This window comes from Pseudoliparis swirei, chromosome 16 (genome assembly GCF_029220125.1).
Source record: "Pseudoliparis swirei isolate HS2019 ecotype Mariana Trench chromosome 16, NWPU_hadal_v1, whole genome shotgun sequence".
Taxonomy (NCBI): domain Eukaryota; kingdom Metazoa; phylum Chordata; class Actinopteri; order Perciformes; family Liparidae; genus Pseudoliparis; species Pseudoliparis swirei.
The window spans coordinates 930,793-947,693 of NC_079403.1; the positions used below are offsets into that span (position 1 = coordinate 930,793).

At 51.2% G+C, this 16,901-nt stretch overlaps 1 protein-coding gene across 1 annotated transcript in view; it reads left to right on the forward strand.

Annotated features, from left to right (window-relative positions):
• The window catches only part of LOC130206592 (histone-lysine N-methyltransferase 2C-like), a 134,748-nt gene extending 122,777 nt beyond the window's left edge, over positions 1-11,971 (forward strand). The window contains exons 59-72 of the mRNA XM_056434638.1: positions 431-479; positions 626-741; positions 1,333-1,431; positions 1,859-2,047; positions 2,136-2,263; positions 4,510-4,705; positions 5,747-5,761; positions 6,841-7,163; positions 8,905-9,017; positions 9,101-9,237; positions 9,311-9,438; positions 10,279-10,474; positions 10,645-10,761; positions 11,235-11,971. Coding sequence (XP_056290613.1) covers positions 431-479; positions 626-741; positions 1,333-1,431; positions 1,859-2,047; positions 2,136-2,263; positions 4,510-4,705; positions 5,747-5,761; positions 6,841-7,163; positions 8,905-9,017; positions 9,101-9,237; positions 9,311-9,438; positions 10,279-10,474; positions 10,645-10,761; positions 11,235-11,312 — 1,884 coding nt within the window. The 3' untranslated portion in view covers positions 11,313-11,971. The remainder of the gene's footprint in view (positions 1-430; positions 480-625; positions 742-1,332; positions 1,432-1,858; positions 2,048-2,135; positions 2,264-4,509; positions 4,706-5,746; positions 5,762-6,840; positions 7,164-8,904; positions 9,018-9,100; positions 9,238-9,310; positions 9,439-10,278; positions 10,475-10,644; positions 10,762-11,234) is intronic.
• Positions 11,972-16,901: the final 4,930 nt, after the last annotated feature.

Sequence of the window (16,901 nt, forward strand, 5' to 3'; positions counted from 1 at the left end):
GACCTTCATCTATGACCTTCATCTATGACCTTCATATATGACCTTCATATGTGACCTTCATATATGACCTTCATCTATAACCTTCATCTATGACCTTCATCTCTGACCTTCATCCATAACCTCAATGATAAAATGTGTTTCATTCCATGTTTTAATCAGCGGGTCAACATGCCTTCTCCTGATTGGTTGTTCCCATGGTGACCTTTGCACACTGGCCAGTTTCCATGACTGGGGCTGTTGATTTATACAACTATTGTAATAATATACGTGTGGCCACTACTCTGCTATATCCACCACGATTTTAAATATAGTTAGTAGTAGTAGTATGGTCAAAAGAAATATTTAAATATAATAGGAATAATGTTTCCTCTCCTTCAAAATAAAAGTCCTGCTTCTGAAAGTCATTCAGTCACATTTGATATGTTCGCAGGGTTCAACAGGAAGTGCTCAGCAGAGACCTCAGGCTGCTGGAAACGCTGGTCTGTACACCCACACACACTGACACACACACACACACACACACACACACACACACCTACACACACACATGCACGCACACACCCACACACACACAAGCAAACTTGTGATTGACAGCTTTGTATCTTTGTGTGTGTGTTGCCTCCAGCTGTCAGAATGGACTACATCCAACATGGCGGCGCTTCTGCTGCCAGGCCTCAGTGCTGCAGCTTTTGCAAGGTGCTGCTGGGAAACGGAGTCCGAATCGTCACGGAGCTCAAACAGGTGAGGCAGTCGAGAAATGTATCACACCGAGGGAAATCACAAAGACGGCACACAGGAAATCACTGTGTGTGTGTGTCTCTGTGTCTGTGTGTGTGTCTGTGTGTGTGTGTGTGTGTCTCTGTGTGTGTGTCTCTCTGTGTGTCTCTGTGTGTGTCTCTCTGTGTGTCTCTCTGTGTGTCTCTGTGTGTGTCTCTCTGTGTGTCTCTCTGTGTGTCTCTGTGTCTCTCTGTGTGTCTCTCTGTGTGTGTGTGTCTATGTGTGTGTCTCTCTGTGTGTCTCTGTGTGTGTCTCTCTGTGTGTCTCTGTGTGTGTGTGTCTATGTGTGTCTCTCTGTGTGTCTCTGTGTGTGTGTGTGTCTGTGTCTCTCTGTGTGTCTCTGTGTGTGTGTGTCTATGTGTGTGTCTCTCTGTGTGTCTATGTGTGTGTGTGTCTATGTGTGTGTCTCTCTGTGTGTCTCTCTGTGTGTCTCTGTGTGTGTGTGTCTATGTGTGTGTCTCTCTGTGTGTCTCTATGTGTGTGTCTCTGTGTGTGTGTCTATGTGTGTGTCTCTCTGTGTGTCTCTCTGTGTGTGTCTCTGTGTGTGTGTCACAGGAGGGTCAGTCCAGATCCAGCGTGCTGTTCTGTAGTCCAAACTGCTCGTCTCTCTTCACATGTGACCAGAGCAGTAAATCTGGGAAGCCGGTGAGACGTGTGAGTGTTGGTTGTTGATCGGCAGCAGCTGTGTCGTCATGGTGATGGTGGCGTACCATCTGGAGGCGTCAAACTAACATCAGCATCATGGCTGCCATGGCCGGTTCTAAATGTATACATGATATATAAATGTAACTACTCCTGAACTTATTGCTAAATAATTCAATTCAGTTTATTTTGTATAGCCCAAAATCACAACCTCCCCTCAGGGCTTTACTATCTGTACACAGAGACATCCTGACCTTTGACCTCACATCAGGTGTATCTATCGATGATCACAAATAGTCCGGCGAATAAACTCGCAGCAAAAGCAACGTGGAAACTCTTCGCTTTTGGTGTGAGTGCATCGATACGGATAGACGGCCCTTCAAAATAAGAGCACAGGATATGTTTCTTGATGTTTCTGCTGATGTCCTCCTGTCCTCAGGCTGCCGTCCCCGTCTCGCTGTCCGGCTCTGAGCGGCAGCACCAGTACAGCAGCAACATGTCCTCCATAGCCGTCCACTCCCTCCTCCACACTCCCTCCTCCCCTCCCCCAACCTCCTCCCCACCACTCTCCTTCCCCCCCGCCTCCGCCATCACCATGGAGACCAGGCCCCTCATGGACGGCCTCAAGGCGGGTGACCGACTTGATAATCAAAGGTCGTAGCCGATCATCTGGTTGATTGATTAGATGATTGATCGGCTCTGTACTTGCTTTACAGGTGAAGGTGAAGCTAAAGCCCCGCCCCCGGGCAGTCCCAGGTGGAGAACACTCACTGTTGTCTCGCCGTGGGAAGAGGATAAAGAGTAACCGCTGGAGACGCTGGAGTTTTAGCATCACGCTGAGCAGGTTAGCATGTTAGCATCACGCTGAGCGGGTTAGCCTGTTAGCATCACACTCATCGGTCTAACCTGTTAGCATCACGCTCAGCGGGTTAGCCTGTTAGCATCACGCTCAGTGGGTTAGCCTGTTAGCATCACGCTCAGTGGGTTAGCATGTTAGCATCATGCTCAGTGGGTTAGCATGTTAGCATCACGCTCAGTGGGTTAGCCTGTTAGCATCACACGCATCGGTCTAACCTGTTAGCACCACGCTGTGCAGGTTAGCATGTTAGCATCACACTCAGTGGGTTAGCCTGTTAGCATCACGCTCAGTGGGTTAGCATGTTAGCATCACACTCAGTGGGTTAGCCTGTTAGCATCACACTCAGTGGGTTAGCCTGTTAGCATCACGCTGAGCAGGTTAGCATGTTAGCATCACACTCAGTGGGTTAGCCTGTTAGCATCACACTCAGTGGGTTAGCATGTTAGCATCACACTCCTTCGGTCTAACCTGTTAGCATCACGCTGAGCAGGTTAGCATGTTAGCGTCACACTCAGTGGGTTAGCATGTTAGCGTCACACTCAGTGGGTTAGCATGTTAGCATCACACTCATCGGTCTAACCTGTTAGCATCACACTCAGTGGGTTAGCATGTTAGCATCACACTCAGTGGGTTAGCATGTTAGCGTCACACTCAGTGGGTTAGCATGTTAGCATCACACTCAGTGGGTTAGCATGTTAGCATCACACTCATCGGTCTAACCTGTTAGCATCACACTCAGTGGGTTAGCATGTTAGCGTCACACTCATTTTCAAGTTTCAAGTTTCAAGTTTTTATTGTCACATCCCCTTTTATACAAGTATAATCGGTTCGTGAAATTCTTATGTGCAAAACACCCGACAGCAGTAGCAGACTAAAAAAAGGAATAAGAATGAGAATAAACTATACAATATCCACACACAAAAAAGAAGAAAGTATTAACAATATATATATAAAACAATGTAATAGAATATACATCATGACAATATATATATATAAAACAATGTAATAAAATATACACTTTTTGAGACTATATATATATATATATGTATATACATACAATATATATATAAACAATGTAATAAAATATACACCATGGCCATAGATATTCACAGAATATGTTCTGGTGTGTAGTGTTAATGAGGGTCTCAGTCCTTGTTCAGCAGCCTGATGGCCTGACTGAAGAAGCTGTCCTCAGTCTGTTTGTGCGGCACTTGATACTGCGGTATCGCCTGCCTGACGGTAGAAGGGTGAACAGTTTGTGGCCGGGTGGTTATTGTCTTTCATCATCCGCTTGGCCCTGGCCACGCACCGCTTGGTGTATATGTCCAGGATGGAGGAAGCTCACCTCCAACGATGTACTGTGCCGACCGCACCACCCTCTGTAGTGCCCTACGCCCAGGGCGGTGCAGTTCCCGCACCAGACGGTGATGCAACCTGTCAGAACACTCTCGATGGTGCTGGTGTAGAATGTTCTGAGGATGCGGGGGCCATGTTGAATTTCCTCAGTCGCCTAAGGAAATACAGGCGTTGTTGCCCTTTTCACCACGTGAGTGGTGTGCGTGGTCCATGTGAGGTCCTCGGAGATGTGCACGCCGAGGAACTTGAAGCTGCTGACCTCTCTACTGCAACTCCGTCTATGGAGATGGGGTGTGCTCTCTCCGCTTCCTGTAGTCCACGATCAGCTCCTTGGTCTTCTTGACGCTGAGGACGAGGCTGTTCTCCTGGCACCACTGTACCAGTGATCCAACCTCCTCCCTGTAGGCTGTCTCGTCGTCGTCGGTGATCAGCCCCAACACTGTTGTGTCGTCAGCAAACTTGATGATGACGTTGGAGCTGTGCATGGCCGTGCAGTCGTGGGTGTACAGGGAGTAGAGGAGAGGGCTCAACACGCATCCCTGAGGGGCTCCCGTGTTGAGGGTCAGCGGCTCTGAGGTGGTACTGCCCATCCTCACCACCTGGCGGCGGCCCGACAGGAAGTCCAGTATCCAGCTGCACATGGTAGAGTGCAGGCCTAGACCTCTGAGCTTGGTGTCGAGCTTGGCGGGAACAATAGTGTTGAACGCTGAGCTGTAGTCCACAACCAGCATTCGCACACAACAGTTCCTCCCCTCCAGGTGGGAAAGGGCGGTGTGAAGTGCCATGGCAATTGCGTCGTCGGTGGATCTGTTTTGACGATATGCAAATTGCCATGGGTCAGGTTAACCTGTTAGCATTTTCCTCTTTTTTTCCAGGGGTAGTTGCGTTCTTAAAGATGCGGTTGCCATGCCAACGGAGGAGGAAGTAGACGTGTTATTGGATAAGCTGGGGGCGGGTCTTCGTCCCGATCCGTTGCCCAAAGACCAACGCAGGTGCTGCTTCTGTAGCCAGCCGGGCGACGGGCAGACGGACGGACCGGCCAGACTGCTGAACCTGGACCTGGACCTGTGGGTGAGTCTGGACCCACGGGACCAGAGTCTCTGAGGGGTCTGGGCCCACGGGACCAGAGTCTCTGAGGGGTCTGGACCCACGGGACCAGAGTCTCTGAGGGGTCTGGGCCCACGGGACCAGAGTCTCTGAGGGGGTCTGGACCCACGGGACCAGAGTCTCTGAGGGGTCTGGACCCACGGGACCAGAGTCTCTGAGGGGGTCTGGGCCCACGGGACCAGAGTCTCTGAGGGGGTCTGGACCCACGGGACCAGAGTCTCTGAGGGGTCTGGACCCACGGGACCAGAGTCTCTGAGGGGGTCTGGGCCCACGGGACCAGAGTCTCTGAGGGGGTCTGGACCCACGGGACCAGAGTCTCTGAGGGGGTCTGGACCCACGGGACCAGAGTCTCTGAGGGGGTCTGGACCCACGGGACCAGAGTCTCTGAGGGGTCTGGGCCCACGGGACCAGAGTCTCTGAGGGGGTCTGGACCCACGGGACCAGAGTCTCTGAGGGGTCTGGACCCACGGGACCAGAGTCTCTGAGGGGGTCTGGACCCACGGGACCAGAGTCTCTGAGGGGGTCTGGACCCACGGGACCAGAGTCTCTGAGGGGGTCTGGACCCACGGGACCAGAGTCTCTGAGGGGGTCTGGGCCCACGGGACCAGAGTCTCTGAGGGGTCTGGGCCCACGGGACCAGAGTCTCTGAGGGGGTCTGGGCCCACGGGACCAGAGTCTCTGAGGGGGTCTGGACCCACGGGACCAGAGTCTCTGAGGGGGTCTGGGCCCACGGGACCAGAGTCTCTGAGGGGGTCTGGGCCCACGGGACCAGAGTCTCTGAGGGGGTCTGGACCCACGGGACCAGAGTCTCTGAGGGGGTCTGGACCCACGGGACCAGAGTCTCTGAGGGTCTGGACCCACGGGACCAGAGTCTCTGAGGGGTCTGGGCCCACGGACCAGAGTCTCTGAGGGGTCTGGCCCACGGCCACCAGAGTCTCTGAGGGGTCTGGACCCACGGGACCAGAGTCTCTGAGGTCTGGCCCACGGTCGACTGCAGCTTCTCAGGTGCACCTGAACTGCGCGTGAGCTGGCGCCGAGGTGAGGTGACTCAGCCGGAGCGCCGTCAACGCGGAGCTGGCTGAGCCACCGGTGTCTCACGTTTCACTGCCAGCAGATTCCGACTTCGGCTTCAGCCGTTTCGCTGCGCAGCAGTGAAGTTTACTTTCACAGCTTAACACACACCAACACACACACCAGCACACACACACAACACACACACACACACACACACACCAACACATATACACTAACACACACACCAACACACACACAACAACACACCAATACACACAATATATTATACAACACACATACACACACACATAACACACATAACACACACACACAACACACAACACAACACACACTAACACTACACTAACACACACACAACACACACACACACATACACACACACACACACAACACACTACACACAATAATAACACACCTAACACACACCAACACACATATATAATACTAACACACACAACACACATATAACACACTAACATATACATACACAACATACACTAATATACACCAACACACATACACACTAACATATACACAACATACACACTAACACCAACACACATACACCAATATACAACACACACACAACACACACATAACACACACACACACACATAACACACACACACACACACAACACACACACTCACACACAACACACACACCACACACACACAACACACACACAACACACACACATAACACACACACAACACACACACACACACATCACACACACACACACACAACACACACACCTTATACCAACACATAACACATACACACATTAACACACAACACACACACACCACACACACACACACACACACCACACACACACCACACACACACACACACACCAACACACACACCACACACACACACACACACACAACACACACACACACACACACACACACACACCAACACACAACACACACACACCACACACACACCACACACACACCACACACACACCACACACACACCACACACACACCACACACACACCAGCACGCTGCCCCTTCTTCAAGGCACTGTGTCTCCATGGCAACGCTCCTCAGGACAAGACGATGCTGTGCCCGCTCCATAAGTCCCGCTCGCCGACCTCTGACCAGGTGCCGGCGGCCCGTGACCCGTACGACTGCGAGCTGCGCTGCTTCTCCGTGTTCCGCCGTGTGTTCGTGCAGCGGGACGAGGCGCGGCAGCTCGCCGCCGTGGTGCAGCGCGGCGAGCGGCGCTGCACCTTCCGGGTCGGCAGTCTGCTGTTCCACGCCATCGGCAGGCTCCTCCCACAACAGATGAAGGCCTTCCACAACCAGGCTGCCATCTTCCCCATCGGTTACCATACCAACCGCATCTACTGGAGCATGCGGCACAGCAACAGGTAAGCCTCCGTCTCCCATGATGCTTTGCTTCCTCTGCAGTCGGCAAATGTCAATTCAATTCAATTCAGTTTATTTGTATAGCCCAATTTCACAAATTACAAATTTGTCTCGGAGTGCTTTACAATCTGTACACATAGACATCCCTGCCCCAAAACCTCACATCGGACCAGGAAAAACTCCCAAATAACCCTTCAGGGGGAAAAAAAGGGAAGAAACCTGGAGGAGAGCAACAGAGAGGATCCTCTCCTAGAATGGACAGATGCAATAGATGTAATGTGACCAGAAGGACAGATTTAGAGTTAAAATACATTCAATGAATATGACAGAGTGTATGAATAGTTCATAGTAGGCATATTCCACGATGGAGACCTCCACGATCCATCAGGCAGATGGCGGGGAGGAGGAGGGCAGAGTCTCAACAGGACAGTGGCGTAGTCATGAGCAGGAATTTGACGACCCAGACGATCCATCAGCAGATAGGATCTATGCCGTCTCATAGGTCCGATGACCCCATGAGACGAAAGTCAAAAGGACTTCGGGAGAAAGCAGAGTTAGTAACGTGTGATTGAGAGATGAAAATTCATCCTTAAGGAGAGAAAAAGAGGAGATAGGTACTCAGTGCATCCTAAACGTCCCGGCAGCTATAAGCCTATAGCAGCATATCAAGGGCTGGACCAGGTGAACCTGATTCAGCCCTAACTATAAGCTCTGTCAAAGAGGAAGGTCTTAAGTCTACTCTTAAACGAGGTGACTGTGTCTGCCTCCCGGACTGAAGGTGGAAGCTGGTTCCATAAAAGAGGAGCTTGATAACTAAAGGCTCTGGCTCCCATTCTACTTTTTAAGACTCTAGGAACTACAAGTAGTCCGCATTTAGTGAGCGCAGCTCTCTAGTGGGGCAATATGGTACAAGCTCCTTAAGATATGATGGAGCATCACCAATCAAGGCTTTGTACGTTAAGAGAAGAATTTTAAAAGTGATTCTTGATTTTACTGGGAGCCAGTGCAGAGCAGCTAGTGCAGGAGTGATGTGATCTCTGTTCTTAGTTTAGTGAGAACACGAGCTGCAGCATTCTGGATCAACTGGAGGGACCTAAGAGACTTATAGAGCAGCCTGATCATAAGGAGTTGCAGTAATCCAGTCTCGAAGTAACGAACGCGTGAACCAATTTTTCTGCATCTTTTTGAGACAAGATGTGCCTGATTTTTGAAATATTACGTAGATGAAAGAATGCAGTCCTTGAGATTTGCTTTACGTGGGAGTTAAAGGACAAGTCCCGATCACAAAGGAGTTAAAATATTCAGCAGTCTGAAAACTAAATGTTCGGCCATTTTGAATGATCAAATAATCTTGGATACTCAATGAAGTGCGCGATGACGTCACCGCTGTGCGCGATGACGTCACCGCTGTGCGCGATGACGTCACCGCTGTGAGTGATGACGTCACCGCTGTGCGCGATGACGTCACCGCTGTGCGTGATGACGTCACCGCTGTGCGTGATGACGTCACCGCTGTGAGTGATGACGTCACCGCTGTGCGCGATGACGTCACCGCTGTGCGATGACGTCACCGCTGTGATGACGCCACCGCTGTGCGTGATGACGTCACCGGCCAGCGTGATGACGCCACCGCTGTGAGTGATGACGTCACCGCTGATGACGTCACCGCTGTGAGTGATGACGTCACCGCTGTGAGTGATGACGTCACCGCTGTGCGCGATGACGTCACCGCTGCTCCTCCAGGCGCTGTAAGTATGTGTGCTGCGTTGAGGAAGACGAGGGGACGCCACTGTTCAAGGTGAAGGTGGTGGAGAAGGGGTACGATGACCTCATCCTGACCGGGCCCACACCCAAAGGTAAACAGTTTGTCCGATCTCCTGATCCCATGACATAAGACCCGCCCACTTTGAGCAGACAGCCAATGGGTGTGTGTGTCCAGCGGTGTGGGACCAGATCCTGGAGCCGCTCTCTGGGATGAGGGCCTCCAGCGGGGCCCTCAAGCTGTTCCCCGCCTACCTGAAGGGAGAAGACCTGTTTGGACTGACCACGTCTGCAGTGACCAGGATCATCGAGTCTGTACGTCTCTCACACACACACACACACGGGGCAGTACGAGGATTAGGATTAACGTGTGTGTGTGTGTGTGTAGCTGCCAGGTGTGGAGACCTGTGAGCGTTACACGTTCCGCTATGGAAGGAACCCTCTCATGGAGGGGCCTCTGGCCTTCAACCCCTCTGGCTCGGCCCGGTCCGAACCCAAAGCCTCCCAGACCAAGAGGTAACACCTGTCTGACACACACCTGTCTGACACACACCTGTCTCACACACACCTGTCTGACACACACCTGTCTGACACACACCTGTCTCACACACACCTGTCTGACACACACCTGTCTCACACACACCTGTCTCACACACACCTGTCTGACACACACCTGTCTGACACACACCTGTCTGACACACACCTGTCTGACACACACCTGTCTCACACACACCTGTCTCACACACACCTGTCTCACACACACCTGTCTGACACACACCTGTCTGACACACACCTGTCTGACACACACCTGTCACACACCTGTCACACACCTGTCTGACACACACCTGTCTCACACACACCTGTCTGATACACACCTGTCTGACACACACCTGTCTGACACACACCTGTCTGACACACACCTGTCTGACACACACCTGTCTCACACACACCTGTCTGACACACACCTGTCTGACACACACCTGTCTCACACACACCTGTCTGACACACACACACACCTGTCTCACACACCTGTCTGACACACACCTGTCTCACACACACCTGTCTGACACACACCTGTCTCACACACACCTGTCTGACACACACCTGTCTCACACACACCTGTCTGACACACACCTGTCTCACACACACCTGTATCACACACACCTGTCTCACACACACCTGTCTGACACACACCTGTCTCACACACACCTGTCTCACACACACCTGTCTCACACACACCTGTCTCACACACACCTGTCTCACACACCTGTCTGACACACACCTGTCTCACACACACCTGTCACACACACACCTGTCTCACACACACCTGTCTCACACACACCTGTCTCCCCTCAGGCCCACCCTGCTGAGCAGCAGCGCCCCCCGGTGCCAGGGCTCCGTGGGCTCCGTGGTGGGCCTGGTGCCCGGCGTGCTGTCCCTGTCTCCGGGGGAGGGGGCGGCGCACCAGGGGCGCCACTCCAAGGCGGCGCAGTACCGCCGCATGACGGCAGGCTGGAGGACCAGCGTGTACCTGGCACGCTCCCGCATCCAGGTGAGAGCGGGGACCCCCACTGCTCACAGCAGGGTGGCGTACTGACGTGTGTGTGTGTGTGTGTGTGTGTGTGTGTGTGTGTGTGTGTGTGTGTGTGTGTGTGTGTGTGTGTGTGTGTGTGTGTGTGTGTGTGTGTGTGTGTGTGTGTGTGTGTGTGTGTGTGTGTGTAGGGGCTCGGTCTCTATGCTGCCAGAGATATCGAGAAGTGCACCATGGTCATCGAGTACATCGGCACCATCATCAGGAGTGAAGTAGCCAATCGCAAGGAGAGGCTGTACGAGTCACAGGTAACACACAGAGACACACACAGAGACACACACAGAGACACACACACGCAGAGACACACACGCAGAGACACACACACGCAGAGACACACACACACAGACACACACAGACACACACAGACACACACAGAGACACACACAGACACACACACAGACACACACACAGACACACACAGAGACACACAGACACACACACACAGAGACACACACACAGAGACACACACACACAGATCACATTAAAGGCTCAGTTTTTTGCCTTTTATATTGAAATATATATATTTATATTAATTTGTTCTCTTTTTACTTTGAAATAAACCCACTTTACACTTGATGTAAAACTGTGTGTGTGTGTGTGTGTGTGTGTGTGTGTGTGTGTGTGTGTGTGTGTGTGTGTGTGTGTGTGTGTGTGTGTGTGTGTGTGTGTGTGTGTGTGTGTGTGTGTGTGTGTGTGTGTGTGTGTGTGTGTGTGTGTGTAGAACCGGGGTGTGTACATGTTCCGGATTGACAACGACTTTGTGATTGACGCCACCATCACTGGAGGACCAGCCAGGTGAGACCAGTTCAGACTGGTTTAGTCTCCATTGTTCACGGTGCTTCATGTGAAGATCAATAGTATTGATTTATATATTGGCCTTCAATTCAGTTTATTTGTATAGCCCAATTTCACAAATTACAAATGTGTCTCGGAGTGCTTTACAATCTGTACACATAGACATCCCTGCCCTTTGACCTTTGACCTCACATGGGATCAGGAACAACTCCCAAATAACCCTTCACGGGGAAAGGTCAGAACCCTTGAGGAGAGAACAGAGGAGGATCCCTCTCCAGGATGGACAGAACAATAGATGTCATGTGACCAGAAGGACAGATTAGAGTTAAAATACATTCAATGAATGTGACAGAGTGGATGAATAGTTCATAGTAGGCATATTCCACGATGGAGACCTCCACCATCCATCAGATGGAGGTAGAGAGGAGTGGGCGGAGTCTCAACAGTGGGCGGAGTCTCAACAGGACAGTGGCGTAGTCAGGAGCAGGAATTCCACGACCCAGACCTCGATGATCCATCAGGCAGATAGGATCTATGCCGTCTCATAGGGTCGATGACACTCAGTGTATCCTAAGCGTCCATAAGGAGAGAGGAGAGAGGAGCTCAGTGTATCCTAAGCGTCCATAAGGAGAGAGGAGAGAGGAGCTCAGTGTATACTAAGCGTCCATAAGGAGAGAGGAGAGGAGAGAGGAGCTCAGTGTATCCTAAGCGTCCTTAAGGAGAGAGGAGAGAGGAGCTCAGTGTATCCTAAGCGTCCATAAGGAGAGAGGAGCTCAGTGTATCCTAAACATCCATAAGGAGAGAGGAGAGAGGAGCTCAGTGTATCCTAAGCGTCCTTAAGGAGAGGAGAGAGGAGCTCAGTGTATCCTAAGCGTCCATAAGGAGAGAGGAGAGGAGCTCAGTGTATCCTAAGCGTCCATAAGGAGAGAGGAGCTCAGTGTATCCTAAGCGTCCATAATAAGGGAGAGGAGAGAGGAGCTCAGTGTATCCTAAGTGTCCATAAGGAGAGAGGAGCTCAGTGTATCCTAAGCGTCCATAAGGAGAGGAGAGGAGAGAGGAGCTCAGTGTATCCTAAGCGTCCATAAGGAGAGAGAGAGGAGCTCAGTGTATCCTAAGCCCATAAGGAGAGAGGAGAGGAGAGAGGAGCTCAGTGTATCCTAAGCATCCATAAGGAGAGAGGAGAGAGGAGCTCAGTGTATCCTAAGCGTCCATAAGGAGAGAGGAGAGGAGAGAGGAGCCCAGTGTATCCTAAGCGCCCATAAGGAGAGAGGAGAGGAGAGAGGAGCTCAGTGTATCCTAAGCGTCCATAAGGAGAGAGGAGAGGAGAGAGGAGCTCAGTGTATCCTAAGCATCCATAAGGAGAGAGGAGCTCAGTGTATCCTAAGCGCCCATAAGGAGAGAGGAGAGAGGAGCTCAGTGTATCCTAAACGCCCATAAGGAGAGAGGAGAGAGGAGCTCAGTGTATCCTAAGCGTCCATAAGGAGAGAGGAGAGGAGAGGAGCCAGTGTATCCTAAGCGCCCATAAGGAGAGAGGAGAGGAGCTCAGTGTATCCTAAGCGTCCATAAGGAGAGAGAGAGGAGAGAGGAGCTCAGTGTATCCTAAGCGTCCATAAGGAGAGAGAGGGCTCGAGTGTGTCTAAAGCTGAGAGGAGAGAGGAGCTCAGTGTATCCTAAGCGTCCATAAGGAGAGAGGAGAGAGGAGAGAGGAGCTCAGTGTATCCTAAGCGTCCATAAGGAGAGAGGAGAGAGGAGCCCAGTGTATCCTAAACGTCCATAAGGAGAGAGGAGAGAGGAGCTCAGTGTATCCTAAACGTCCATAAGGAGAGAGGAGAGGGGAGCTCAGTGTATCCTAAGCGTCCATAAGGAGAGAGGAGAGAGGAGCCCAGTGTATCCTAAGCGTCCATAAGGAGAGGAGAGAGGAGCTCAGTGTATCCTAAAGCCCATAAGGAGAGAGGAGAGGAGAGGAGCTCAGTGTATCCTAAGTGTCCATAAGGAGAGAGGAGAGAGGAGCTCAGTGTATCCTAAATGTCCATAAGGAGAGAGGAGAGAGGAGCTCAGTGTATCCTAAGCGTCCATAAGGAGAGAGGAGAGAGGAGCTCAGTGTATCCTAAATGTCCATAAGGAGAGAGGAGAGAGGAGCCCAGTGTATCCTAAGCGTCCATAAGGAGAGAGGAGAGAGGAGCTCAGTGTATCCTAAGTGTCCATAAGGAGAGAGGAGAGGAGCTCAGTGTATCCTAAATGTCCATAAGGAGAGAGGAGAGAGGAGCCCAGTGTATCCTAAGCGTCCATAAGGAGAGAGGAGAGGAGCTCAGTGTAGTTAAAGCGTCCTTAAGGAGGAGGGAGCTCAGTGTATCCTAAATGTCCATAAGAGAGAGGAGAGGAGCTCAGTGTATCCTAAGCGCCCATAAGGAGAGAGGAGAGGAGCTCAGTGTATCCTAAATGTCCATAAGGAGAGAGGAGAGAGGAGCTCAGTGTATCCTAAGCGTCCATAAGGAGAGAGGAGAGAGGAGAGAGGAGCTCAGTGTATCCTAAGCGTCCTTAAGGAGAGAGGAGAGAGGAGCTCAGTGTATCCTAAATGTCCATAAGGAGAGAGGAGAGGAGCTCAGTGTATCCTAAGCGTCCATAAGGAGAGAGGAGAGGAGAGAGGAGCTCAGTGTATCCTAAGGCCCATAAGGAGAGAGGAGAGAGGAGCTCAGTGTATCCTAAATGTCCATAAGGAGAGAGGAGAGAGGAGCTCAGTGTATCCTAAGCGTCCATAAGGAGAGAGGAGAGAGGAGCTCAGTGTATCCTAAACGTCCATAAGGAGAGAGGTAATCCAAGCGCCCATAAGGAGAGGAGAGAGAGCTCAGTGTATCCTGGCGCCCTAAGGAGAGAGGAGAGGAGCTCAGTGTATCCTAAGCGCCCTTAAGGAGAGAGAGAGGAGCTCAGTGTATCCTAAGCGTCCATAAGGAGAGAGGAGAGGAGCTCAGTGTAATCAAATGTCCATAAGGAGAGAGAGGAGCCTATGTATTCTAAGCGCCCTTAAGGAGAGAGGAGAGAGGAGCCAGCATCCCAAGGCCCTTAAGGAGAGAGGAGCTCAGTGTATCCTAAGCGCCCATAAGGAGAGAGAGAGGAGTTTGTGTATCCTAAATGGAGAGAGGAGAGAGGAGCTCAGTGTATCCTAAATGTCCATAAGGAGAGAGGAGAGGAGAGGAGCTCAGTGTATCCTAAGCGTCCATAAGGAGAGAGGAGAGAGGAGCTCAGTGTATCCTAAATGTCCATAAGGAGAGAGGAGAGGAGCTCAGTGTATCCTAAATGTCCATAAGGAGAGGAGAGGAGAGAGGAGCTCAGTGTATCCTAAGCGTCCTTAAGGAGAGAGGAGAGAGGAGCTCAGTGTATCCTAAACGTCCATAAGGAGAGAGGAGAGAGGAGCTCAGTGTATCCTAAGCGTCCATAAGGAGAGAGGAGCTCAGTGTATCCTAAGTGTCCATAAGGAGAGAGGAGCTCAGTGTATCCTAAATGTCCATAAGGAGAGAGGAGAGAGGAGCTCAGTGTATCCTAAGCGTCCATAAGGAGAGAGGAGAGAGGAGCTCAGTGTATCTTAAGCGTCCATAAGGAGAGAGGAGCTCAGTGTATCCTAAGCGTCCTTAAGGAGAGAGGAGAGAGGAGCTCAGTGTATCCTAAGCGTCCATAAGGAGAGAGGAGAGGAGCTCAGTGTATCCTAAATGTCCATAAGGAGAGAGGAGAGGAGCTCAGTGTATCCTAAATGTCCATAAGGAGAGAGGAGAGAGGAGCTCAGTGTATCCTAAGCGTCCATAAGGAGAGAGGAGAGAGGAGCTCAGTGTATCCTAAGCGTCCTTAAGGAGAGAGGAGAGGAGAGAGGAGCTCAGTGTATCCTAAGCGTCCTTAAGGAGAGAGGAGAGAGGAGCTCAGTGTATCCTAAGCGTCCTTAAGGAGAGAGGAGCTCAGTGTCTCCTAAGCGTCCATAAGGAGAGAGGAGAGAGGAGCTCAGTGTATCCTAGATATATATATAGATAGAGCAGCCTGATCTCGGCAGGACTTTTTGAAATGCTCCGCTGGCTCTGACGTCTCCGTAGCGGATAAACATGATATAATTAGGTAAGTGGAGGATCTAAAGAGCACAAAGAGTTTATTATTTCTTAAAAGATAACGTTACGTCAATTTGACTGCGGGTTAAGATTCATAGCTTCATATTGTAGAGACCCTGGGTCAGGAAGCTACGAGACGTTGTATAGTTATTACCGTTTATTACACCAGGGAACACCGCAACACATTCTACTCCACTGTAAAGTATGTTACAGTGAATAAGTGGAGTAAATTCATGAGCAAGAACAGTTGATGTGGTGACGTCACAAGACCAGAAAGACCGTCCTGCGTCCTCGAGAGGCTGGACTCCCAAGACCAGACTCCCAAGACCGGACCCCCAAGACCAGACTCACAAGACCAGACTCACAAGACCAGACTCCCAAGACCAGACTCACAAGACCAGACTCACAAGACCAGACTCCCAAGACCAGACTCCCAAGACCAGACTCCCAAGACCAGACTCCCAAGACCAGACTCACAAGACCAGACTCACAAGACCAGACAACCAAGACCAGACTCTCAAGACCAGACTCACAAGACCAGACTCCCAAGACCAGACTCCCAAGACCAGACCCCCAAGACCAGACTCCCAAGACCAGACTCCCAAGACCAGACTCACAAGACCAGACAACCAAGACCAGACAACCAAGACCAGACTCACAAGACCAGACAACCAAGACCAGACTCTCAAGACCAGACTCTCAAGACCAGACTCTCAAGACCAGACCCCCAAGACCAGACTCCCAAGACCAGACTCCCAAGACCAGACTCACAAGACCAGACAACCAAGACCAGACTCCCAAGACCAGACTCCCAAGACCAGACTCCCAAGACCAGACTCCCAAGACCAGAGTCCCAAGACCAGAGTCCCAAGACCAGAGTCCCAAGACCAGAGTCCCAAGACCAGAGTCCCAAGACCAGAGTCCCAAGACCAGACCCCCAAGACCAGACTCCCAAGACCAGACCCCCAAGACCAGACTCCCAAGACCAGACTCCCAAGACCAGACCCCCAAGACCAGACCCCCAAGACCAGACTCCCAAGACCAGACTACCAAGACCAGACTACCAAGACCAGACTCACAAGACCAGACTCACAAGACCAGACTCACAAGACCAGACTCTCAAGACCAGACTCTCAAGACCAGACTCACAAGACCAGACTCTCAAGACCAGACTCCAGAAGAACACGAGTCTGTACTCAGTGTTCTTGGAATTGATAAACGGCTGAAGTCAGAAAGCTGTCTCTGCTAACTTCTGCTAACGGTTAGCTGAGCGAGCTTCAGCTTCATGTGCCAGGCAGAAGTAGTCGAGCACAACACACCAGGTGCATCACACTCCTGTGACCAATCATGCTTTAGACAGGCAGAGCAGAGCAACTAGTGCAGGAGTGATGTGATCTCTGTTCTTAGTTTAGTGAGAACACGAGCTGCAGCATTCTGGATCAACTGGAGGGTCCTAAGAGACTTATAGAGCAGCCTGATAATAAGGAGTTGACCTTAGAGACTTA